Source organism: Triturus cristatus, chromosome 12 (genome assembly GCF_964204655.1).
Source record: "Triturus cristatus chromosome 12, aTriCri1.1, whole genome shotgun sequence".
Classification (NCBI taxonomy): Eukaryota; Metazoa; Chordata; class Amphibia; order Caudata; family Salamandridae; genus Triturus; species Triturus cristatus.
The window spans coordinates 21,596,027-21,621,831 of NC_140595.1; the positions used below are offsets into that span (position 1 = coordinate 21,596,027).

The 25,805-nt window shown below is 48.5% G+C and overlaps 1 protein-coding gene across 1 annotated transcript in view; it reads right to left on the reverse strand.

Annotated features, from left to right (window-relative positions):
• The window catches only part of NR2F6 (nuclear receptor subfamily 2 group F member 6), a 98,938-nt gene that overhangs the window by 39,882 nt on the left and 33,251 nt on the right, over positions 1–25,805 (reverse strand). The window contains exon 2 of the mRNA XM_085638735.1: positions 17,402–17,496. Coding sequence (XP_085494861.1) covers positions 17,402–17,496 — 95 coding nt within the window. The remainder of the gene's footprint in view (positions 1–17,401; positions 17,497–25,805) is intronic.

Sequence of the window (25,805 nt, forward strand, 5' to 3'; positions counted from 1 at the left end):
ATGAGAGTTTAAGTGAAAGATATTCCTGCCTCAACCACCAAGATAAGGCGCTCACCACACGTGGAGTAACCTTGATGAGGTCGAAGGAGCCCGTTAGTTGCACCCATTGTTTGTCCAAATCCTCTTGAAGGGGACGCACCCGAAGGTGACAGAAGGGAACAGGAGGGATGCAGCAAGACCACATTCCTAGAAGGGATATTTAGCGGCGCACAAAAACAATTTGTGATAAATGTTGGTTGGATGTGTCTAGGTTCAAAGGGAGAGCTAGCTTTCTGAAGAGATCCGTGCAAGCTTTTGTGGATGCTCATGTGGACAAATTGGAGGGTGCCTCGACCAGCCAGTCGTTCAGATAAGGAAGGACTTGAAGATGGTCTAACTGGTGACCTTGCTGGTGGAAATGAAGGTGTGGTGGGAGGCACTGGTGATAGTTATTGAGCATACATAGTAAATTAGCAACTCGAGATGATGGTAATGAAACCATTTTCTCCTGATAATGTTGGTGGTAATGCTCAGGAGGAGCATAAAATCACTCATCATCCTCCGGTTGACGCTTCACATGCAACTCTGAGGGACTGTGCGCGAGAGACCTCCTTTCTTAGTCTTCCTCATCCAGAAGATGAGTGGGTAGTAGAAGGGCTATATTACTCAGAGGTGTGTGAGCAGGACTAAGAAGGAGGCTGGTGATGTTCTCCTGTCTTTTGTCTTGTTGAGGACGCCGTCGACAAGGTCATCATCGCAGTGATCTGGTTGTCAACCTTGTAGTCTTCGATGACGGCGGGGCCTTCGAAGGCGGTCTTCTCGTCGACAATAGTTGCTTCATCAACTAGGAGGTCGTTTGACGACAGAATATTTGTCGACTGATGAAGCAGTTTACCAGACTGCCATCGAAGGCGGGGCCGTCGACAAGATTATCTTCATGGACTGATTCGGACCGTGGCTCGATTATAGCGGTCGGTCCACTTTCTCTGATTCACACCTCATTTATAGCTGCCAGCAAATTCTCTTACATTGGAGCCTGTCAGGTTATGTTGCGTCTCACCCTTGAAATCTTTACTATTCACTGCTGCAGCAGTTTTCACAGCAGCTGCCTGTCTCACAATCCTTCTTAGTTTCCTGAACACATCCGTTAAGATGGTTTCTTCCTGGACGCTGATCTTTCCATCTGCCTGAACATAGCTTTCCTTGAGGGATAACCATATCGTGAACAAAACATACAACAAAGTAGGCTGAAAGACACGCAAATGCATTTAATAACTCCAAAAACATCGGTCTCTAACCTCAGGATCTCCATTCCACAGCCCTTTAATAACTCATTAAACTCCAGTTTCTAGCCTGAGGATCTATTCCATGAGCCTTTCATTACTCATTGAACTCTGGTCTTTAAGCTCAGGATCTCCATTCCACAGACTCGTCGCCCCAGAGATGCCCCATATGATAGAATCTTCCACTGCTGGAAAAAAAAATACCAAACTCATTTACACCATTTTAGTTCTTGTTTGAACGCTAATACCTTTTGTTTTATTCCAGCCACAAAATTAAGTAAACTGATTTCATATTTTTTTGCTTTGTGCATAATTAGATGTAAAGAAAGTAAATAGTTCACTTGAGAAAGCAAACATTGCTACGCCGTCGCACAAACCAACATTTTACCCTTAAATACCAGAAACTGTGCTAGTAAACCTACTCATGGCAATAAGCATCACAATACATATGCTGTCACTGTACATGTACACAGCCAACTTGTACTGATGGTACTATGGCATTGCATCACTCTTTAAAACAAGAAAACACAACAGCCCACTCCGCACCCATTTGCGAAATATCAATGGACATAGAGCCAACCATCGACTCTTCTCAACCAACAAGTGATTCTCCAGAACGCTATGTCATACAATGGGATGTTTGTGCTACAAAGCGTTCCAAGTGAATTTATATCCACACACATTAAAACATAATACTTAAAAGTCAACACATTCAAGTGCACATTCAAACTCAGTTACTGGTGATCCCGAATGACAACACGTTTCCAAACATCTTAGCAAAAGGAATGTTAAACGCATTCAAATGTAGATATAAACGTCACTGCAGTCCAGAATGGTAAGATAATGAACTTTTGCCATCAGAATAGGACTGAAGTGGTGCGACACCGCTGCAATGAAGTAAACTGTAATAAAATTAAAAACAATGAACACAATTTAACAGAGTGCATCTTAGAAATCTAAATGGATCACAGCTGCTCCATAATCCCTCGTGTACAACTCACCTATCCAAACATCCGTTTAGCTATCATACCACTGATCCCTACTATGCCCAGGAGAAACTATGCAGGTGTGCAACATATACAAAAAAAAACATAAGTGACCATGCTTTGTCCCATGTTTTACACTAAGAGTGTCTTCATTGTAGCAGAATCGAGGCTTTGGTATACAAAGAGCTATACTAAGTTGCCTATAACAATCATGGTGCCGCCCTCACCTAGCCTCCAACCTTCAGTGCATTCAATAGAGTCTTCGGCACAATAGGCGCTACACAAGCAAGCACTGAAGAAGCAGAAATGCCTTGTGAAAGACCAAGAGTGTTTTCTCAGAGGTTCACTTACAGCAAGCTGCACACCATGTTTTGATAGTGAAAATACCATTCAAGCCAACCTGGAATTAATAAAAGCAACCCTTGAAATGTGCATCATCATCTTAGCTCCTTAGACAGGTTTCGCTTTGTCCAAACACAAGGCAGCACCTATCTAGAAGTCAAAACAATACCCTTTAACGCTTAGAGTGCCGCATAAATTATGCAAAAAAGCAGAGAACTATGGGTAGTTCCCACGTTTAGGTGGAGTACAGCTCCTGTATATCAATCCAAAGCAATAATACTGTGCCTGTAGTGGTAAACTGCTTTTGTCTGTTTATAGCTCAGCTTAGATGGCACTGTGCTAATCCCATGGTTAGAGACTTGGCTGCAGAAATGGCAAAAGACTGCCCCTGTTTGGCATGGTGGCACTGTACAATCCTATGCTTAAGAACTTTGATAGAAAAATAGACATTTGAGGTGAGAAAATTCAGAGTGCTGGTGTTGTAGAGTGTTCCATACAGGAGCTGCTCTCAACGTAAATTTCGGAACTACCAAGAGTTCCCAGCTTCTTTTTTGCATAATATGAGGCACCTTAAGCCTGAAAGAGTAATGTTGTGAGATGTATTAATACAGGGGCGCCTCAGCAACTCTTAAAAGTCCCTGGAACTGAAGGGCATGCATCTTAAGGGGGCTGTTCAGTAAAGATTGTCATTTATAGTGCAAGGCAGCCTAAGATCATAATGAGCTGGCCCACTGCCTCAGGCTGTATGCTGTGGTGGGGGAAGCAAAATGTGAATGAAACTAGAAGTAACCAAATGTATGAAGAGGGACGGCGGAAACCCCCATACATGTGTATATAGTTTTATTAAGATTTTGGGGCGGAAAACTTGAGGCTGGAAAACAACTGAAGCAGTCTTTAGTTCAGATCTTAATTAAAAATAAAACAGAAGGGTGGAGAGTCCACTGTAATATTCCAAAAGCTAACAATCCAGAAAGCATTGCAATCACTCAAGTCCTTAAACCAGTCCCGCATAGTCAGCTAGGCCGCTAAACAGGACTCAATCTAGCCTGGCTGATGACACCCCAAAACTGGTCCCAGGATGCTCGTTTCCAGTCCATGGAGGACCTGGCTTGGCAGTTCAGGCTAGACTGTTCCCATGAGGAGCAGGGTCAAGGCTGATTTGCATATGGCTGGGGCAAAACTGGGGTGGCATAGTGAGCAAAAGAACAATGGATTTAACCCAGATATCTTGACTGGGGGCCAATGTTTGATTTATTCAGCATACCCTCCATCATTTGTTACCACAGCCCTCAACAGGACGGAGCATGTATCTACATCAAATGGTGCAGAGACGTAAAGGAGAATTAGGGCGGCCGTGCCAACCCAATACAACAGAAGTCTCCGGCATTCTAAGACCGCCGATTCTGTACTCTATTCACCATGGTCCAGTCAAGCAATGGGTTTATGAAAAGATGACAATAGAACATTGACATTTTCTAGTGCGTTGGATAGCAGAGAAACCGACTTTCTAAATGAAGGTACCAGAACTTGTTTTCAGCATGCTGGCACTGAAGCAACATCTAATTATTAGAGTTCGGGCATGACTGTACAAATGGGGTTAAGGGCCCGACAAACACAAGGGTCTCGTAGTGATCCGGACTTCAAGACTACTAGGAATATTTGTTAGCAGTATCTGCTTCCGAGAAGGAAATTTGAATAAATACCAAATAATACAGACAGCATTATATAAAGGATAGCAATTAAATAACGAATAGCTCGTAAAGTATTTAACAATTCCCTAGCTGAGTTAGAAGCCAGGAAATTTAGATTAATTTAATGATGAAAGGCCTGACAGTAGGCTTTTAGTGCACAAATAAAAGTGGGTATGTTTAGGAAGCTGGCTCTGTATATGCTATACAGAAGTATGGTATAGTGTTTCCAGAGTCCTGTGGATCCCCAGAGGCTTAAGTAGATAATACTAAAAGCTCTATTTGTGGTAGTGTGGTCGAGCAGTTAGGTTTATGAGACGACTGGGTTAAGCATTTGTCGTACATGCTCAGGCAAGAAAAGATTACACACACACACTCTAAGACTGAATCCAAGACCAATTGTTTTGTATAAAGAGTTACTTGTTATTTCTTTTCAGAACCAAGACAAACTCAGTTTCATGTAATTAACAGTTTCAAGATTACCAAAACTTTTCAAATATAGTAGTTATTGTGTTGTAAAGGCATAGAAGAACTTTACATGAGTATTAAAATACTTTGGTAATAATAATCAAACAGTAGCAAACTTAAATGTAACAGATATACATTTAGTACAATAGGCAGAAATGGAATGCAATCATATGGGAGGAAAACAGTTATATGCATGTACAGGTAAGTACGTGACTTACACATCCAGTCTTCAGGGGTTTGGACCAACAGTGGTCAAGGTTCAGATCAAGGTAGGTACTGCAACACCAGCGGCACTGGGGCAGCCGGGTGCAGAAGTCACTGGGCCCAATGTTACTCAATAGAGACCGGGGCACCAAACAAAGTGCAGATTGCAGGTAGGCACCTGCAGTTTCACGGCACAGGTCCGGGGGTTAAAGCAAGCACAGGGGGGGGGGGGGGGGGGGGGGGGGGTTTGGGGGGCACAAGGCAGCCCCAACCAAACACCACCAGTGGCACAGGGGCGGACAGGTGCAGGATGCAAATCAGCATCCGGTGCCTAATGCAAGTAGAGGGGGATCTCAGTCGTACAAAGGGGCTGCAGGCTCAGACAAGGAGATTAGAGGAAGGGGACCAACAGCTGGGCAGGTAAGGTAAGTAGAGGTGTTGGAGGACTCCTGGGCACTGTCGGCTGGGCTCCCAATGTCAGGGGGCTGGGTATGCAGGGGTGACTTGACGTCGAATTTTCTTTACCGGAGCCGGTCGCAGTCAGGGGGAGCCTTTGTGGAGTCCATAAGAGGTCAGTCACTGATGGAGTAGAGGTCAGGATTGCTGGGGAGACTTTATTAACAGATGAGCTATTCAAACTCTGGCCGTGGGTGTCTGGTGCAGAATGGACAAGAGACGCAGATACAGCTGAACCCGCAGTCCTTGTAGTTGGATTCTTTTGGACAGGACAACTGTACTGGAGAGATCTGATCTTTGTTGAAGAGTGGCAGTCTTCCTAGGGTTTCTAGAAGTCGCTGGCCACAGGACAGCCATCGTCTTCTCAGAATCTTTAAGCTGTAAATAGGCCAGGGGTCAAATCAGTAGTCATCTTCAGGCTTTGTTGATCGGAGTCTACTTCGTAGGTTGCAGGAATCCGACGATCAACATTTAGGGGTGCCCTTAAACACTGACTTTTGGGGCATTACAGGTACTGGCAGACGGTAGCCAATGGGCTACTTGCCTTTAGGGCAGAGGTCTTCAAACGTTTTTGCTCCGAGCCCCGCCCTAAGCAAAATATTTCGAAGTCGGGCCCCCTTCCAAAACATTATGGCAAGGATTGGGGGGAGTAGGAGGGAAATGGGTGCGTATAGGGAGTGGAGCTTATAAGCTGATTACAGGAGTACTTTTTTCTATAGCTTATAAACCTCACTGAATATGAGACTTCTAAAACAGCAAAAGCATCAAACAAAAACATGTATTATCCCAAACATACTTACCCCCATAATTGGGGTGTTGTGAGCCCCTTCCACTTTTGGACCCCAATGCAGCTACACCTGCTGCAATTCTCATAACTGCAGTCCAGAGTAGCAGGCTATCTCCTTTGCATCTTTTACCTCTTCCCCACCTCGGCGGATCATCACCTCGGCCCTAATGCTAGAAAGAAAAATATTCTGCCATGCCCCTTTTTTAAAGGTAAACTGTCATAATTGTGATGCAGTGGGCCCCTCAAACCCCTGAGCCCCAGTCCTGCTTCATATGCTTCCCTAATGATAACCAGCAGTGGCCACTTACACACCTGGCAGCAGTACCAGCTTCACTAATGAATGACCTTTTTAAAAAGAAATTAAAAAAAGAGGCCACTTATATTGTCCCCTTCTTTGGGGACTCTCTCTGAAGAAGCTACCTCTGGCCATTTGTAAACATAAAAATGAGTCCCCATACAGTGCCCAAGTTTCTGGGCCTGCTCTTTGACAATATCAATGAATCTCAATCCTTTCCTCTGTCTCCTAGACTATTACTGTGAGGCTCCAGTAGTTGAGAGGATTAGGGCTCTGCATCTGAATGCAACCCTGTTGGCCTTCTACCTGCCACCCCATGGGCTCAGCTTTCACACAAAAAACTGCTCCAGAATGGTTAATATTGACTTTGAGGTGCCTCTGCCTGAAAGCGAAGGGTGTGGTGGTAGTGCAGAAAGTTGAAAAAGAAACCAGCCATTAATTGATTGAGTCACTTAAAGACAGGGCCACTGGAATTATGAGTTTCTGCAGCAGTATCATTTTTGCACATAATTATGAGTTTACCGCATTTGCTACATAATCCATAATCTGCAGATTCCAACCAAAAAAACTTGATTTTAGCTTAAACGGAAAAAAAGTTAATTAAAATGAGGCAAAGTGTTCGGAGCAGTGGAAGGCCCTTTGCAAAGATTGATTAGCAATCTTGTAGTTGCTTACGGCTGTATTTGGGTGAGATGAAATATTTCCCTTGACAGCGTTACCATGAGTTAAAATAACAAAATAATGAAGTAATGCTAACCACATAATTAACCTTTTTTTGTTGCATTATTTAGTCAACCTGCAGCATAATGTGGTCCTCTCCTACTGAATTATTCCAGCAGCTCTGCTTAAAGCTTCATGGCGGCAAAGATTTATTCTTTTTGAGATGTAATGAAGGGGTGTTAGCTGAGATTTGGAATTGTGGAGGCACTTACAAAAATGTCTGCATTAGATACAGCTTTATTACTAAAAAGTATATTATGTAAGAACTTGTTTTACCTCAATGAATGCATCATTTTGCTGCAGCAGCAGCCGCCTAGTTTAGACAATTTAAATACTATTTTAAAATATTGACTTACATATTCAGAGTGCTTTCTGCTACAGGCTGGGACCTCGTAGCACTATAAACAGGGACACTGGAATTATGTGGCAGGAGAAGGCCAAATTATGCAACAAGCAGAGGTGAATAATGCTGCATAATCTTGCCTATTTTGTGATAGCATTATTTTGACATTTTTCAACTTGTTAAGTGTCCTGGCATATATTTCCCCTCATTAGTATCACTTTAACACTCACATATAGCAATAAGCAACAGAAAGGTGACCAGTCAACCTTTAGAAAGGGCTTTCCACTGCAAGGTAACGTGTTGCTGCTGCCGTTTGAGCTCGAAATGAGGTTTTTTTTAAATCTGCAAATCATGCAGCAGATGATGGATTATGTGGCAAATGCAGGAAATCCATAACTATGTTCAAAATGCTAACACACACACACACACACATCTACAGTGATGGTAGTTGCAAACTGAGGTTTCATAACCTAAAAGAGTGCATTTATCACCAGTTAGTTTAACTTGCATTTATTTTTCAATTCTTCTGTTATTGCATTATTTTATACACACTTAAGACTGTGATAACAAAACACTTGCCTTTTTATTTTTTAGAAACTTCTTTGATCCTGCCAGCACACTCACTGACCCCCGACCCCATCGCACTCTGCTAACAGTTGTCACTTTCACTTCAAGGCCTGGGTGTAAATGAAGACGGCCTGGAAATGCAGCAAATAAAGATCGTTGCACTTCCAGGCCATCATCATTTACATGTACTTTCAGAGGCATAAGCTCCCCCCTGGGAACCCATCCACGCGCCCCCCAGGGGGGCGCGCCCCACAGTTTGAAGAACTCTGCTTTAGGGTGACTACACCCTTTGTATATCCTTTCCCTTTAGGAAGGTGGGCATCCCCTACCCTGATGGGCTAAAATCCTTCCATTCAAGATGGAGGATTTTCTATGGAAGGGGGTCACATCAGGGCAGGACACCTTAGGGTGGTCCTGGCAGAGAGGGGACACACCTCTCGTAAGTACTAATTTTCCTGCCAACCTTGCCACCATAAGTGGGACTTGGTCAGCATGGCGGCATCTCCACTAGCTGGACAGGCCCTGGTTAACACAGAGGGCAGGAAGCCTTTGAGGCTCACCACCCTGAATGCTGTTCCTGCTTGGGGGGGGGGGGGGGGGGGGGGGGGGGTAGGTGTAAAGCACATCCACCCAAAACAGCCTTTGTCCCTGACCCACAAGAGCACAGGGTTCCCACCTCAGGGGGTCATAAACCAGTCTGTTTCAGGCTGGTTAAGACCAGTTAGCTGGACACAAGGGAGTTGGTCGTTTCTCATGGGGGAATCTCTAAGATGTACTCTTGAGTGCATTTTGTAAAAAAAAAAAATCCGGCACCAGCATCAGTGTGGGTTTATTATGTCGAGTAGTTTGATACAAAACTTCTTAGCACTCAGTAAAAACGTCATTCACCTGTGGAGTTCATAATGACAACCTCCCAGCTCGTGTAGAGGCATATTGCTCATACAGCTATGCCCTCACCTGTGATACAGTGCACCCTTCCTTAGAGCTGAGAGGCCTGCTAGAGGTGTGACTTACCTAAACCACAGGCAGTGTTCTGTGGGCATGGCATACAGGTGTATGCCATGTCCACTCTTAGGTTTTGTCTCCACCAAAAGAACAAGTTACATCGTTACCGAAGGTAAGTATCTGTAAGAAACGTTAGTTAGATTCCTCACCTTAGAAGTCAGACTGGATCCGGAAGATTTTTCGTCAGCAATACCCCTTGCGCGTCGCTAGGCGTCGTCTGCGGCTCTGCGTCCGTCGTCGGCGTCGTGCGCCGGAATGACGGAGTACTTAGACGCCGCCCTCGCGCGCTGACGTCAGTTCTTGTACATAGCCTTCCGCGCCAGGAACGCAGAGCCATGCATGAAACCGACACTGGTGCCAAAAAATTCTAGGGCCCTGAAAGGGATAGCCTTAACCCTAGATGTCAGTTCGCAGAACGGGGAGGATGGGTGGGTCGGTGAGGAATCTAACTAATGTTTCTTACAGATACATAGTTACCGAAGGTAGGTAACTTGTTCATCTGAAAGAAACACGTTAGTCAGATTCCTCACCTTAGAATAGATACCCAAGCAATACCAACCCCGGTGGTGGGTCTACGAACCAAGATCACACCAGAAAGTCCTGGAGGACAGAACGGCCAAAGAAGCCATCCCTCCGGACTTGGCTGTCTAGGCAATAATGCCTGGCAAACGTGTGCAGTGAAGCCCACGTTGCCGCCTGACAGACGTCCTGCAAAGGGACTCCCCATCCCAAAGCAGTAGTAGCCGCTGTGGCCCGAGTAGAATGGGTGCGCAGCCCAACAGGCGGTTCCTTTTTTGCTAAGGAATAACAGATTTTTATACACAAAACGACCCACCGGGAGATGGTCCGTTTGTTCACAGCTTTCCCCTTCTTTGCACCCACGTAGACAACGAAAAGCTGGTCGTCCACTCGGAACTGTTTAGTGCGGTCCAAATAAAAGAAGAGCGCACGTTTTGGGTCCAGACGGTGGAGCCGCTCTTCCTCTTTGGAAGGATGCGGAGGCGGAAAGAAGGTGGGCAAGGTGACAGATTGCCCAAGATGAAAGGGGGGTCACCACCTTCGGTAGAAAGGAAGGACGAGGCCGAAGGACAACCTTGTCCGGATGAACAGATAGAAAAGGAGGCTTGGACGATAGAGCCTGGAGCTCACTCGCCTGTCTAGCCGAGGTGATGGCTACCAGGAAAGCAGTCTTAAGAGTGTGAAGACGAAGAGGACAATTGTGAAGAGGCTCAAAGGGAGCGCACATCAGGAATGTCAAGACAATATTCAAGTCCCACTGAGGCATTACGAAAGGGACAGGAGGGAACGTGTGAGTAATGCCTTTAAGAACGCGTGACACTACAGGGGACTTGAAAAGAGGGCTGATCAGGAAGCCGTAAGAAGGCAGAGAGAGCAGCAAGATAACCTTTCAAGGTGCCCAGGGCAGAGCCCTGCCGGGCCAAAGAAAGAGGAAAGAGGAGAACCTCAGAAAGAGGGGCGGAAAGGGGATCCAGAGCCTTTGCTGTGCACCATGCCACAAATTTGTTCCACCGGCAGGCGTATACCGTCTTTGTGGAGGGACGCCTGGCTGCCAGAATGATATCACAGACTTCAGGAGGCAAGTCAAATGGCATCAACTGCCGCTGCTCAATCTCCACGCATGGAGGTGGAGGCTGGACAGGTTCGGGTGGAGGACCGTCCCCTGCTGCTGCGACAGAAGATCCTCCCGAAGGGGCAGACGTATCGGAGCATCGTCAACATACTGAGTAGCTCGGGATACCAGTACCTTCATGCCCAATCTGGAGCCACCAAGATGACTTGGGCCCGGTTGCGCTTGACCTTCTTCAGCACTCTGGGCAGAAATCGTATAGGCGTACAACAGACCGCAACTCCACTCGCGACGAAAAGCGTCGCCGAGCGAGTGCCGCCTTGGAAATTCCAACGCGCAGAACTGCTGACATTGCGCGTTCTCGTCGGTGGCGAATAGATCTAACCAAGGCTCACCCCACTGCTTAAAGAGACCTTGCGCCACCTCGGAGTTCAGACGCCATTCGTGATCCATCATGCACCGGCGGCTGAGTTTGTCCGCTCTGGCGTTCAGAGAGCCCGCCAGATGTTGAACCACCAGGGTGATGCCCTGGTGTTCCAGCTATGTCCAGAGGCGCAGAGCCTCCTGACAAAGGGTCCACAACCCCACCCCGCCCTGTTTGTTGCAATACCACATGGCGGTGGTGTTGTCCGTGAACACCTGCACGACACTTCCCCGGACAGAGGGAAGGAAGGCTTTCAGTGCAAGACGGATCGCTCTCAGCTCCAACAAGTTGATGTGGAGGCGAGACTCCGCCGGAGACCAGAGGCCTCTGATCTCCGCCTCTCTCATATTGCCACCCCATCCCAGGGGGGACGCATCCGTCACTACGACATGCTCCGGTTGGGGGAGGGAGAGGCTCTTGCCCGTGACCCAATCGCGGTCCATGAGCCACCACTGCAACTGCTGTGCAGTGCCCTCCGAGATCAAGACATGGTCGGACAGGTTGCCGTGATGCTGGGCCCACTGAAACTACAGGTCCCACTGCAGAGCCCGCATGCGGCGCCTGGCGTGATGCACTAGTAGGAAGCAGGAGGCCATCAGCCCCAGAAGCCGCAACACTAGCCTGACCGAAACCCAGGATAGAGGCCGAAAGATGGGAATCAGGGCCTGTATATCCCGGACCCGCTGCTCCGGGGGATGGACCCGGAAATGCGCCGAATCTAGAACCGCTCCAATGAAGAGGAGCTTCTGAGAGGGGCTCAGGTGTGACTTCGGCACGTTGATGGAAAACCCCAGCAAATGCAGGAGATCCGCCGTAGTCTGGAGGTGGGAGACGACTGCCTGGGGCGAGCCCGCCTTCAACAACCAGTCGTCGAGATAGGGGAAGACTGGAACCCCTGATCTGCGCAGATGAGCTGCGACCACCGCCATCACTTTCGTGAACACCCGAGGGGCACTGGTAAGGCCGAAGGGGAGCACGGTGAACTGAAAGTGCTCCTGACCCACCGTGAACTGCAGGTAACGCCGGTGGGCCGGCAGGACGGGGATGTGAAAATATGCGTCCTGCAAGTCCAACGCTACCATCCAGTCTCCAGGGTCTAGGGCAGCTAGAACCTGAGCCAAAGTCAACATTTTGAACCGTTCCTTCCGGAGGAAGGCATTGACGTTCCGGAGGTCCAAGAAAGGGCGTAGGCCCCCTTTGCCCTTCTTGGGAACCAGAAAGTAGTGGGAATAACAACCATGACCTACTTCTGGGCTCGGAACGCGCTCGACGGCCCCCTTGGCCAAGAGAGCCGAAACTTCCTCGTGGAGAAGATTCAAATGATCCCCCGAGATACGGTGGTGCTGCGATGGCATGGCTGGAGGGGTCGTCTCGAAGGGGAGGGAGTAGCCCCGGACGATTTGCAGCACCCACCTGTCCGACGTGATGGAACGCCAGTGGAGCAGGTGATGGCGAACTCTGCCGCCCACTGGCGTGGAATGGGCCTGAAAGCTCTGACTAGGAAGGCTTTGAGGTGGATGCTGCCGGGGTGGATGTGGACTGACCGCGTCGTCCTCCGGTACCGCCTCGGCGGAAACCACGTCTGCGACAGCGTGCAGGCTGGTTCTGCGGCCGGTGGCTAGGCGGACGTGAGGAGCTGCCCCTTTCTTGGCCACGAAAGGAGCGAAAAGCGGAAGTTTGTGGCCGCGGGGCCGAGAGGCCCAAGGACGTGGCCGTAGTCCGGGAGTCCTTGAAGCGAGCCAGCGCACTGTCCGCTTTGTCACCAAAAAGGCGAGCGCCATCAAAAGGCATGTCCATGAGGCTGCTCTGGACATCCCCTGACAAAGACGTGGACCGCAGCCAGGCGTGACGTCGAAACGCCACCGTGGTAGAAATCGCCCTACCCAGCGAGTCCGTAGTGTCGAGTCCACATCGGATTGCATGGCGCGCTGCATCTCTCCCATCGGCCAGGGCCGAGGAAAGCTGCGCCCGGGCCTCCTCCGGGCACAGTGGCAGCACGTCCTCCACCGCATCCCACAGAGAGTGGGAATAACGGTCCAAGAGACAGGTGGTGTTCAAAGACCGCAGGCCCAAACTGAGCGAAGAGAACAGCTTCTTACCAAACTGTTCCAGTCTCTTGGAATCCCGGTCCGGAGGAGCGGACGGGAAGGAGGATTGGGAGGTAGAGGCCTGGATAACCAGACTCTCGGGGGTGGGGTGTTGGGACAGAAAACTGGGGTCGCCCGGAGCAGGGCGGTGGCGCCTGGCAACGTTCCTATCCACAGGAGGGACTGTGGAGGGCTCTGACCAGGTGCCCTGCAGAACGTCAGTGAGGGCCTCATTGAATGGCAGCAGAGGCATAGTGGAGCATGCGGCAGACTGAAGCACCACAGTGAGGATGTTAGTCCTCACAGCCACGGCAGGCAGCTGAAGCCCAAGGGCTTTGGCCGCCTTGCGCAGCACCACAGAAAAAGCTGCACCCTCCTCCGAAGCCACAGTCGGAGGAGAGATTAATCCAGTGTCCGGTGAGGTATCTAACCCACTGGCCTCCCCCAGTTCATCTGCCCAGTCCTGTGCAAGTTGGCTCTTAAGGGCCATAAGGTCATCAGACCCCTCCCAGTCGCCCCCGTCATCCGATTCCTGGTAAACAGGAGGAATGATCGGAGCCGGTCGATAGACAATATGTGTCTCTAGCGGCGTCGGATGCGGCGTCAGGCGGCAGCGCATCGGCGTCGAGACCGGACAGGGGCTGAACCGGGGATAGACGTCGACCGGAGCCGGCGTCGGCGGTGGTATCGGTGTCGGCGCCGGAGGCGCAACGAGGTCGACCGGCGTCGGGCCCCTCAGGGACCTGCGGCGTCGGGGCCGGAGCCTCCAACGGCGCCGGAGCTGCCGGCATGCGAGGTCGCCCAGCCGAGTCCACGGGGCCCGAAGGCGCGCCAGCGGGCGTCGACGGCGGGGTCAGGCTCCTCATGGCCGAGAGGAAGGCACTGACCTCCGCTGGCGTCGCGTCAGTCCCAGGGACCGTCTGGTATGGGGACTTGAGCGGCTCCTGCGGAGCCGCGGGGGTGGAACCATCCGGACCCTCGGCCGAGTCGCGCGACCGGCGAGGGTAGTCCGAAGAGCGGTGTCGCTTCTTGGAGTGCCTCGACTTACCCGAAGACTTCGAGCCAGACGAGTGACGATGTCGAGTGCGGCTCCGCGACCGATTCTTGGACCTCCTCCTGGACCGGGATCGAGAGCGACGCCAATTGTGGAAAGAAAGGTATAGTTTTGGAAAAGAACACAGGCACTGGGAACCTGATTATCAGGGACCCAGGGCACATTGACTCGAAGTGCAGTGCATCAGACATCAGGCACAAAGTAGACTTCAAAGCAGCAGAAGACTAACAGCCACATTTCAGCAGTGGCACCTTACAAGGTGTACCAGGATGGACACTGTCCCAGCAGCTAGTCCTGGTAACGTACTGAAAGAACTCAGACCATACGAATATCGGTACAAATGCTGCTTGGAGTGCACCAACCCCAACCTGGCTGCTCTGCACTACTACTGCCTGGATACCGGACTGTTTTGTGTTCAAACTATACTGACAAAGAAGTGTTCTAAATCGCCAGTAGGGAACTACATTTTGGGTACATAGCAACTTTTTAAAACCCATCTTTTGCAGCTACAATGGCGTCCCGCCCCAAATCTGCTCCATACCCAACTCCCATTCTTATCTTCCAGGCTCTAAAAACGGTGTTAAAAGTGATACATACAAGTACACACACACACAAAAATACACACACACAGCCACAATAGAAACTATTTTCAACTAAAATCAAGTTTATTTTACAACTGTTAAACACGCTGCAGCTGCAGTACAGGGCTTCTATGCCAGTAGACCTGGTTTACAACGTAGAAAGTAATTTAAATAGAGTAATAAGATAACTAACCCCCTATTGTGCTAGACAATATAGAATCTGATAGATTTCTTGTCAGCAGAGAAGAAATTAAGTTACTTACCTGTAACTAGAATTCTCCAGTATTGGAATTTTTAATAGATTCACATGCTTAAATCCTTCCCCGTCAAGATGGGAGTCCCCTGTATATCAAAACAGCAATGCAAAGTTACAATAAACTAGAAAAATAGGCCCAGGCACATTTCAGTTTTGTAACATCCATCTCATTTTTGTAAAAGAGACCAAAAGAAGACCTTAGCCAATCAGAACACCACCTTCTAGAACCCTCCTGAGAGAACCTCAGACCTTCAGATTTTCACAGCACTAATGCAATAAGCATAACCGTAAAGTCTCAAGTGGTGAGCTTCTCAGGTGAGAGTGGGTCACATGTGAATCTATGAAAGATTCCTAATACTGGAGAATTAAAATTTGCTTTCCTCTTTTTTACTTTTCCTGGAGTATATTTTTTTCAGAGACCATTATAACAATGTCCTCCTAACTGCTAGCTACTCTGATTCAAGCATGTGAATCTCTGAAAGTTCCAATACTAGAGTAAGAAAAAAAAGTTGCTTACCTGTAACTATAGTTCTTAAATCCTCAAACTGCAATAGGAGAAAATACTTAACCTACACTTAGTAAACAACAATTGACATGCATGCCTATATCATACACACACACATATACATACACACATACATATACAAACACAAAATATATATAACTATGTCAAAATACCCATAGTGGTGATGAACAACAAGTTACTTACCTTCGGTAACAATATATCTGTAAGAAACATTAGTTAGATTCCTCCCCTTAGAATATCCCCAGGCGTCGGGCTGGATCCGGAAAGATTTTATGTCAGCAATACCCTTGCGCGTCGCTAGGCGTCGTCTGCGGCTCTGCGTCCGTCGTCGGCGTCGTCGTCGTGATCGCCGGGATGACGTTGGAGTACTTAGACGCCGCCCTCGCGCGCTGGCGTCAGTTCTTGTACATAGCTTTCCACGCCAGGAACGCAGATCCATGCAAGAAACTGATGCCATGAATCTAGGGCCCTGAAAGGGATGACCTTAACCCTAGATGTCAGTTCGCAGAACGGGGAGGATGGGTGGAGCGGTAAGGAATCTAACTAATGTTTCTTACAGATATTTCGTCAACTGTTGGGTGTTTAATCTTTTCTTCTCCTTCATTTCCTCTGTATTGCTTTTCATTTTTTTTTTTTAAAAAACGAATAGCTTCTTGAACAAAAATAAAGGAAGTCACAAGCAAATAAACTTTTTAATGAGGGCAAACGTACTGTCAAGGAAAAGACGACGCCAGATGATACACTGTGGTAAAACAAGATGCAAGTAGACCTTGAAGTACAGATGTACTCGTAGATTTTTCTGTCAAAGCAGACAGAATTAGTAAAATGTATCAAGCTCTTGTTAAGTAGTTTTCGAAGTCACAAGAGCCTATGCAAGATGGCTACCCCCAATTCTCTATTGATTACAAGTGTTTTTGTTCAATGATGAAAAGATTCTGAGCAGTTGTTGCCAGTGAGTCTACGGAGGCTTCCAAGCAGGGCAATCCCAGAGCTGCGAAACTCCGCTTCAATGAACTGAAAGGCTTATTGTAACAGACAAATCAGCCCAGAATCTGCTTCCAAAAAACGGTATTTGTTCTACCACCAGCTGCAGAAAAGAAGTTCTAGCATTGACCAGCCATTTTCGCTTACGTCCTGCAAGCCCTCAGTGTCACCCTCAAAAATCAAACATAATGCATGAGCCAGTTTTCTTCCAAACACCACCTCCATACTGAGAACTTAGGCAGTGAATATCCATTCTTCTCTGCCGCACACACTGCGTACATATGCAAGTGCTTACATCTCTAGTCAACAGCATTCGAAATGCTGTTCCTGGTCTCTCGAATATTTAGCTTTTTGCAGATTTTATGGGGAACTTTGTCAGAGACGTTATTTTGGTGGTCCAAGATCAGGATCTCCCCTTTTTAAACCTTCACTGTGGTCTTTAGCTGCCATGAGCACAATGGTGTAGATTTCAAGAAATATTACTCCATTAGGACAGGTTTAGGAAGCAGTCAAAGCCCCGGTAATATGATATTTAATAGAATTAAAATGAACTGGACAGCCTTGATCCACAGCACTCAGAAGCTGAACGAGGGAGGCAAAAAAAATGATCAGATTTCAAACAGAAAATTAAGCCCTACGTTTCAGAAGCGAAACCGGGTCTTACACAGCTAATCACTGCCACAGAATATTGAATTAAATGGGGAAAGTTGCAAGCTTGCCACAGAAACAATGTGTATAGCCATTACTCAAACCAATTAGATGTGGTAAGGAAAGTTACCTTCTTTTCGCATTCCTACACGAAAGCATTTCTTCAGCCGGCAGTACTGGCACTGATTGCGATGGTGCTGATCAATCTGGCAGTCACGGTTGGACCTAAAAGGAAAGAATGAAAACAAATAACTAGAGCAGCTCCTTAAGCCCACAAAAACACAGCACTGCAAAAATGTTCCTATCACTAACTGTCGTAACTTGTCATCGGAAAGTCAAAGAACAGATACACAAAATAGGCCAAAGCTGGGACAAATACCTATCCACTATCAACCAAAGGTTTCCGCCAAGGGTTTGGACAGATTTCTGCATCTTAGGGAATTAAAAAAAAAAAAATAAAGACATGCCCAGAACCACATACTAGTTTCTATTTGAATTGAAGATTTCAATGCATACACTTCCTGTTTTATACTTGCTCAATACACAAAAATTCCTTCACGTATACTTCCAGAAAATAACGGGAGTGGAGTGGGGAAATGGGGCAGTTAGGGCGGGGAGCACACCAAATTTCAACTTTCTTGGTATTAAGATTAGGCACCAACTTGGTGTGGGAAACCACTGGAAGGTTTTATGTATACCAACAAGAAAGACAAGTTACTTACCTTCAGTAATGCCTTATCTGGTAGAGAGTAAGATTGCTTACCTTTTGAATTTCTCCCCAGGAGTCAGACAGGGTACGGAAACTTTTTTGTGAGCAGTATCCCTGTGCGTCAGTAGGTGGCGTCTATCGGCTCAGCGTTAGTCTTCGGCCGCACCAGAAAGTGCATCGAAGTACATATATAGGCGCCACCCTAGCATGCCAACGTAATTAAGTTTTTTACTGCTTTACAACTGGATTGCAAAACTAAGGCCCTGAAAAGGTTCAGCCCTGTCCCTAGGAATTCATTCGCAGAACGAGGAGGATGGGTGTGTCAGTAAGGAATCTGTGGCTAGATATAGTCTCTACCATATAAAGCATTACCGAAGTTGAGTAACTCGTCCATCTGATGTAGACTTCTAGCCGTAGATTACTTACCTTTGAATAGATCCCCAAGCAATACCATCCCCAGTGGTGGGTTTACAGACAAATTTAAAATAAGAAGTCCTGCAGGATTAAACAGGAAAAGTACCCATCTCTACAAACCTGCCTATCCAGACATTAATGTTTGGTGAACTTGCAGTGCTGGCCGCTTTAGCTCTGGTGGAATGAGCCCACAAACCTTCAGGAGGCAGCTACTTGGCCAGTGTGTAGCAGATTTTGATGCAGAGTATGACCCATGTGAAGATAATCTGCTTCTGCACTGCCTAACCTCTTTACAGCAACATACCACACAAAGAGGTGGTGTCCACCCGGAATTCTCGTGTGCGGTCAAGGTAGAATGAGGTTGTTCTTTTTGGGTCAAGACTGCGGAATCGCTCCTATTCATTTGAAGGATGTGGAGGAACATAAAAAGGTAGCCATGGTGATAGATTGGCACACATGAAAAGGGATGACCACTTTTGGTAGAAAGCAGGCCCTTGTGCAAAGCACCACTTTTTCAGGATAGACTGAGCGGTAAGGCCTGCACCTGACTTAGTCTGCAAACAGAAGTAATTGACACAAGGAAGGCTGTTTTAAAGGTGAGAAGCCGGAGGGAGCAATTGTGTAGAGGCTCGAATGGAGCACACATCAAAACAAATTAAGGTCTCATTGAGGCATAATGAATGATGAAGGAGGGAAGAGATGACTAAGACCCTTGAGGAACCAATGTACAATAGGGGACTTGAACAATGAGGGATGATCAAGCAACTGCAAGAAGGCAGAAATGGCAAATAGATAGCCCTCAATAGTGCCGAGAGCCCTGCTAGGCCAGAGAAGCAGAACTTGAGAAAGAGGGGTAGAAAAAAGGGATGACTGATTTTTCTGCACACCATGCCACAATTCTTTTCCAATGGTAGATGTTCACCGCCTTGGTGGAGGGACGCCAAGATGTCCCCGCTCAAAATACACGCAAGAAGGCAGACAGTGGACAGGTTTGGGTGTAGAACCCTCCTCTACTGCTGTGAAAGAAGATCTTCCCGAAGGAGCAGCCTGAGAAGAAGATCAATGGCCATGCTCATTAATTCAGGATACCAGACTCCCCGCACCCAGTCCGCAGCCACAAGAATAACTTGGGCCCAGTCATTTTTGAGAACTCTGGGTAAGAGTGGTATTGGCAGAAAGTAGTACAGGTGGTCTGAGCTCCACTCGAGACAGCATCTCCAAGCGAGTGCCTTGGAAAGTACAGCACGCAAAATTATTGGCATTGCACGTTCTTGGTGAAGGCAAAAAGATCTAACCAAGGCTCTCCTCAATGCTGAAAGAGACCATGCACCACCTCTGGGTAGAAATGCAATTCATAATCCACTCTAGCATTCAGAGAACCCCCCAGGTGCTGAACCACCAGGAATATGCCCTGAAGCTCCAGCCATGTCCACAGATCGAGAGCCTCCTGACAAAGAGTACATGACCCCAGCCTGTTTTCTGCAGTACTACATGAAGGTAGTGTTGTCTGAACACTTGTACCAGCCGGCCCCTGATGGAGGGCAGAAAAGCTTTCCATGCCAGTAGGATCAAACAGAACTCCAGAAGGTTGATCTGGATTCTGGATTTCCCCAGAGACCAGAGTTCTCTGAGTCAGACCTCTCCAGATGGCATTCCCATCCTAGGAGTGACACATCTGTCACTACTGTGAGATCTGGTTGGGGAAGGGAGAGGGGTCTGCCTCTGACACATCAGCGGTTCATTAGCCACCACTGCAGACCGTTCGCAGTTCCCTCCGAGAACTGAACCAAGTTGGAGTTTCCCCATATGCTGCGCCCACTGGAACTTAAGTCCCACTGCTGTCACTAGCAGGATGCATGAGGCCCAGAAGCCTCAGTCACTCACCAAAACTAAGGATAGAAGCGGAAATATCAGTATCCGCCTGAATATCCTGGACTCGCCGTAAGGGTGGATAAGCCTGAAACTTCACTGAAAGGGAACATCGGAGAGGGAGTCAAGTGAGACTTCGGCATGTTGACAGTAAAACCAAGCGAGTGCAGAAGGTCTGCCTTAGTTTGGAGGTGGAATACGACAGACTGGGCGAGCCAGCCTTCAGCAGCCAGTCAGTCATCGAGGTAGGGGGAAGACTGGCACCTCTGACCTCCGCAGATGAGCTGCAACCACCGACATCACCTTGGTGAACACACAAAGGATGCTTTTAATGCCTAAATAAGTACGGTGAACTGAAAGTGCTCGCAGCCTACCGTAAACCACAGATTGAGCACGGTGGGCGGGCAGGATGGCAATATTGAAAAAAGTGTCCTGCAAGTCCAACGCTACTATCCAGTCTCTTGGGGTTATCAGACAAGATCTGAGCTAGAGTGAGCATCTAGAACGTTTCCTTTTTGAGGAAGAGATTGAGAGTTCAGAGACTGAGAATAGGGTGAAGGCCCTTGTCCTTTTTGGGAACCAGTAAGTAGCAGGAATAACCACAGCCTACTTCTGGCACTGGAACCCTCTCTATTGCTCCTTTGGCAAAGAGAGCTGAGACCTCCTCACGGAGAAGGGACAGATGATCCTCCATCAGCTGATCAGGAGATGGTGGCATGGTGGGGGAGGTGTTGTCTGAGGGGAGGAAGAAGCCCAATCGGACAATCTGCAAAACCCACCTATTTGATGTTATGGACTGCCAGTGGCAGGTGATGGAGAATCCTGCTAGGTGGGTGCCCATGGTGGTAAAAGGGCAGACTAGGAGGGTTTGGCTAACACTGCGGTGAGGGTGGTGGACTGGCCAGACCGCTGGGCACATAGCCTACAAGGTTTGTGGGTACTGCTCCCTCAGCTGCGCAGAGGTTGGGGAGCCTGCAGAGCACATTTACTGGGCGGGAATTGGGACAGCTGGAAGCCCAGTCTATAGCTGCGCAAGGCAGATTAAGGTGGGCGTGGGGCAGTAGAGAGACCTAAGGATCTGGCAGTAAGTAGCACAAGAATCCTTAAACCGCTCAAGCGCCAAATCTGCCTTATCACCGAAGAGAGTGGGGGCCATCGAAGGGCATGTCCATAAGGGAAGCTTGGGCATCCCCTGAAAAGCCAGTAGTCCTCAGCCAGGCGTGGCTCCTAAGGGCCACAATCATGGAAACGGGTGTGTCTAGTGAGTTGATAGTGTTAAGAACTCATTGAATAGTGAACTTTGCCGCATCTCTCCTGTCAGTGACCACTTGGGAAAGTACAGCCCAGGACTCCTCCGGGACCTGTGGCAGCACTTGCACAACCATATCACACAATTTATTCGAATAATGGCCTAAAAGGCATACGTGTTCACGGACCACAATGCCAGGCTGGCGTAAGAAAACATCTTCCCAAATGAGCCCAGGCTCTTGGATCGTCTATTCGGGGGAGTAGTAGGGAAAGTCTTGGGAGGTGGAGGCATGGACCACCAAGCTCTCAGGGGTAGGTTAATGCGTGAGGAAGTTTGGGTCCCCGAGCTGTGGGGAGATCGTGGCGGGCAATCGTTCTATTCACTGGAGCTCCTGTGCTGGGTTTAGACAAGGTAGCCAACAGAACGTCAGTGAGGGTATCATTGAATGGGAGTAAGGATTATGATGTGGGGATTTTTGGCTGTAGTTCCTCGGTCAAGAGATTAATTTTGAACTGCCACCGTGGGTAGGTGAAAGTCAAGGACATCAACTGCCCTATGCACCACCACTGCGCAAGAAACTCCTTCCTGCGTAGCCACAGGAGGAGAAAGACCAGCATCTGGGGACATAGCCAGGCAGCTGGCCTCACTCCTTGCATCAGTCCACACACTGTCTTTTCTCATAGGTCTGGTATTCTAAAGGGTCCAGCGATCCCTCCCTGTCTTCCTAGGCCTAGCCGATGGAAATATGGCTCTGGCTCCAATCCAGGAGGAGTCTGCATTGTGCGACGCCCATACAGCATTGGGGATGGCGCTGCCTGAGAAGTCGAAAAGAGCTTTGACATCTTGCTCTTTTTTTGTCCCTCCTACCAGAGTGTCCCAAGGACTTTGAATAGGACGAGGAATACTTTGGGCTCCTTGTACGATCCTGGGACCTTCCCTTCGACCGGGATCTTTATTTCCATGTAGATGCATGCTAGACGGCTAGCAGCTTCAGGGATTGCTCCCTCAAAGCCTTTGGGCCATTGCCTGGCAATCGGAGCACCACGGTGTTGTTTATGGTCCAGACACCAAAGACAAATTACGTGCAGGTCCGTCTCAGACAGATGGCGCAGGGCTTAAAACCAGACTGGAGCGAAAAACATCCTCCACCCACCAGGAGGTAAACCTCAAAAATAGTTAACAAAATGGCATGGAAAGAAAAGATATGACATCAGCATGCTTTAGTGGCACCTATAGAAGCACCGCAATATTATTTCTGATGGATTCATCTGCCAGTGGATTCCTCACCTTGTGAATATCCCTTGCACCAGCATTCCACAGAATTTTTCCTAGCTCTCCACACCGAGGTGGACGTCATAATTCCACGGCTCCGCTCGCGACTCCGTATGACGTCACCGGAGCCATAAGAGCCACGAGAGCGTGATGACGTCAGTTCCCTTTTTTCCGCCCCGTCGACACGCAACGGTTTTCTGGCACTCTCCTTGGTTGTAGAGTTACTTTGTAGTTACCTTTTGGGTTACTGTTTCTAAAGTACTCATGTCTTTAGTCGAGGAAGTCAGGATTTAAGCCGTGTAGGAAATGTGGGGGGGTCACATGTCCCATCACTGACCCCCATGAATATTGCTTATGGTGTCTGTTGTCGGATCACGACGTGGAAGACTGTTCCTGTTGCAGGAAAATGAACCCTAAGGCTCTAAAGGAACGGGAAGCGAGGTTATTCATGGCCAAGGCGAAGAAGGAAGGTAGAGGTCGAAAGCGAGACAAGTCGAAGCCGGAGTCGTAGACTTCACACTCGAAGTCGAGAAGACACAAGAAACAGAGAAGGCATGACTCTCGGCGCCGGTCGACAAAGAGTAGGGCTTCGAGGTCGCCTTCACCTCGACGTCGCAGTAAGCACTTGGTCCCTCCTTCGCCTTCTCCTCGTGTCTCTCCGGAGAAGTCTCCTTCGCCAAAGATAATTCCGGCGCAGTCTCCGGCGCCGATGGATTCACCAGCTTCCGACGCCGAGCCTGATCAGGTTGCTGAACTCTCTCCTGTGCCTGAAGGTGAACCAGTGGTTCCAGTAGAGGATCCGTCGGCTCCGGCTCCAGTTACTCCTCTGCTGGATACAGGTTCGTATCCATACCCGCAGTTCCAGACTCCGGGTGCTGATCCGTAGCTTTTTTTTAATGCTATGTATGGAGTTTTTCAAAGAGCAGCCTTCCCATCCGGTGCACCTTCAGGTCCCGTGGGTCCAATGGCAATCAGTTTGGGCATGCCACAACATTATGCTCAGGCACCATTTATGCCCTTCATGCCGATGGCGCAGTCATGGCAGTTCCTGGCGCCGTCTGGAGAGCCTTCCTCCGGGCCAAGTTTGGTTTGTGTGCCTTCATCTGAGCCTCCCTCGATGCCGGCTCCAGCTGCGCCGCGTGCGACGCCGCCGACTCCATCAACGCAGCCGACTAAGCGAATGGCGCCGCCGACGCAGTGTCCACGGATCCGCTCTTGAAGAGAGGCTCAGAGACTTATAGAAGAGGAGCAGTATCGTGCAGAGAAAGTGGAGGAAGATGAATTGGGCGACTCAACGGACGAGTTTGAAGGTATTCAGGAGGCAAGCGGATTGGACACCACTCCTGAGTGGGAACTTTCTTCTTCCAGGTCTTCTCCGCATCAAGAGCTGGCTCCTTACCATTTGGTGATAAAGAAGGATGCGGAGCTTTTAGATTTACAATTGCCTTCTGCGGAATATAAGCCGAACTTATTGACCGAGGTTCTTCATTCGCCTTCCTCTATTGTCGAGCCTCTGTTGCCTTTTAATGAGGTTATCTTGGATCCTATTATGGACGTTTGGCGCAAGCCACTTTAAATCGCCTACTGTTTCTAGGGCTGTTGCGAGAAGATATAGAGTAGCTCCAGGGGATCCGAGCTTCCTTTCTTCTCATCCTTCTACAGCGAGTTTTGTAGTGCAAGCATCCTGCTCCAAACAGTCAGCTAAAAAGGTTCTCTCATCAGCTAGCATGGCACTAAAGTAAACTAATGCCACTTGTTTGTTGGGCCGCTACATTCATGCCTTGATGTACTCTGTAAAACAGTTGGCCCCCAAATTGCCTGATGAGGATAAGGGTTCTTTCATGGAGGTTCTTTCGACACTCAAGCTGCAGCTAGGCCGGTTATTCAGTCAGGCCTACATACGGCTGATTCTGTGGCCAGAGTTATGGGTTCTTACATAGCCACTAGAAGTCAGGCTTGGCTCCGCTCTTCTGGATTTTCGCCTGATGTTCAGGCCACTCTGGTTGACTTACCCTTTGATGGGGAAAAGCTTTTTGGTGAGAAAGCGGATTCTGCCTTACAGAGGTTTAAAGATAGAGCTACTGCGAAGACATTAGGATTGCAGACACAGTCGAAGGGTTTTGGCTTTGACAGAAGGAGCGAAAGGAAGACCTCCCAAAGCCCCTATACTTTTTAACCTCAACAGCAGCAGATGCAGCAGCAAAAAAATCCTCTCTATAGGTCTTATAGAGGAAGACAAAGGGGTCAATGTGGTTCTGGCTGCAATCCCTCCTCCTCCTCCTCCTCCTCAGCCTCCTGGGGGGGGGGGTTGGGTGTCCCACTTTCTGCAAGGTTGGAAATTGGTCGCGACGGACCTTTGGGTTTTAAACCTTGTGGAGAATGGGTACGCCCTTCCTTTTCGGGAATCTCCTCCCCCTTACCCTCCTTGCCAAGGTTTTTGCTCAGAGGACCATCTACTTCTTCTGCAGAAGGAGGTTCTTGCATTGCTTCAAAAAGGTGCGATAGAGGTGCTTCCAGAGCAGGAAAGGGGTCAGGGATGCTACTCCCGGTATTTCCTGATCCCAAAAAGGACGGCAGATTGCGTCCAATTCTGGACCTCAGAGTCTTGAACTTTTACCTGAAGCAGAAGAAATTCAAGATGCTAACCCTTGCACAGGTTCTTCAGGCGTTGCAGCAAGAAGACTGGATGGTGTCATTCGACTTTCAGGGTGCGTGTTTCCACATCCCAATCCTGAAGTCGCACAGGAAATATCTGTTTTACGGTTGGGTCGCAACACTACCAGTTTGTGGTCCTCCCGTTTGGTCTTACTACTGCACCTCGAGTCTTCACCAAGGTGATGGCGGTGGTGGCTGCCCATCTCAGGAGGTCGGGGATACAGGTTTTACCTGGACGACTGGCTTCTGAAGGCAGTCGCCAGAGATGGTACATCATCATCTGCTGGTAACATCTCATCTGTTATTCAACTTGGGTTTTTCAATCAATGTGCCCAAATCTCACCTGGTGCCCTCTCAGCGCAACCT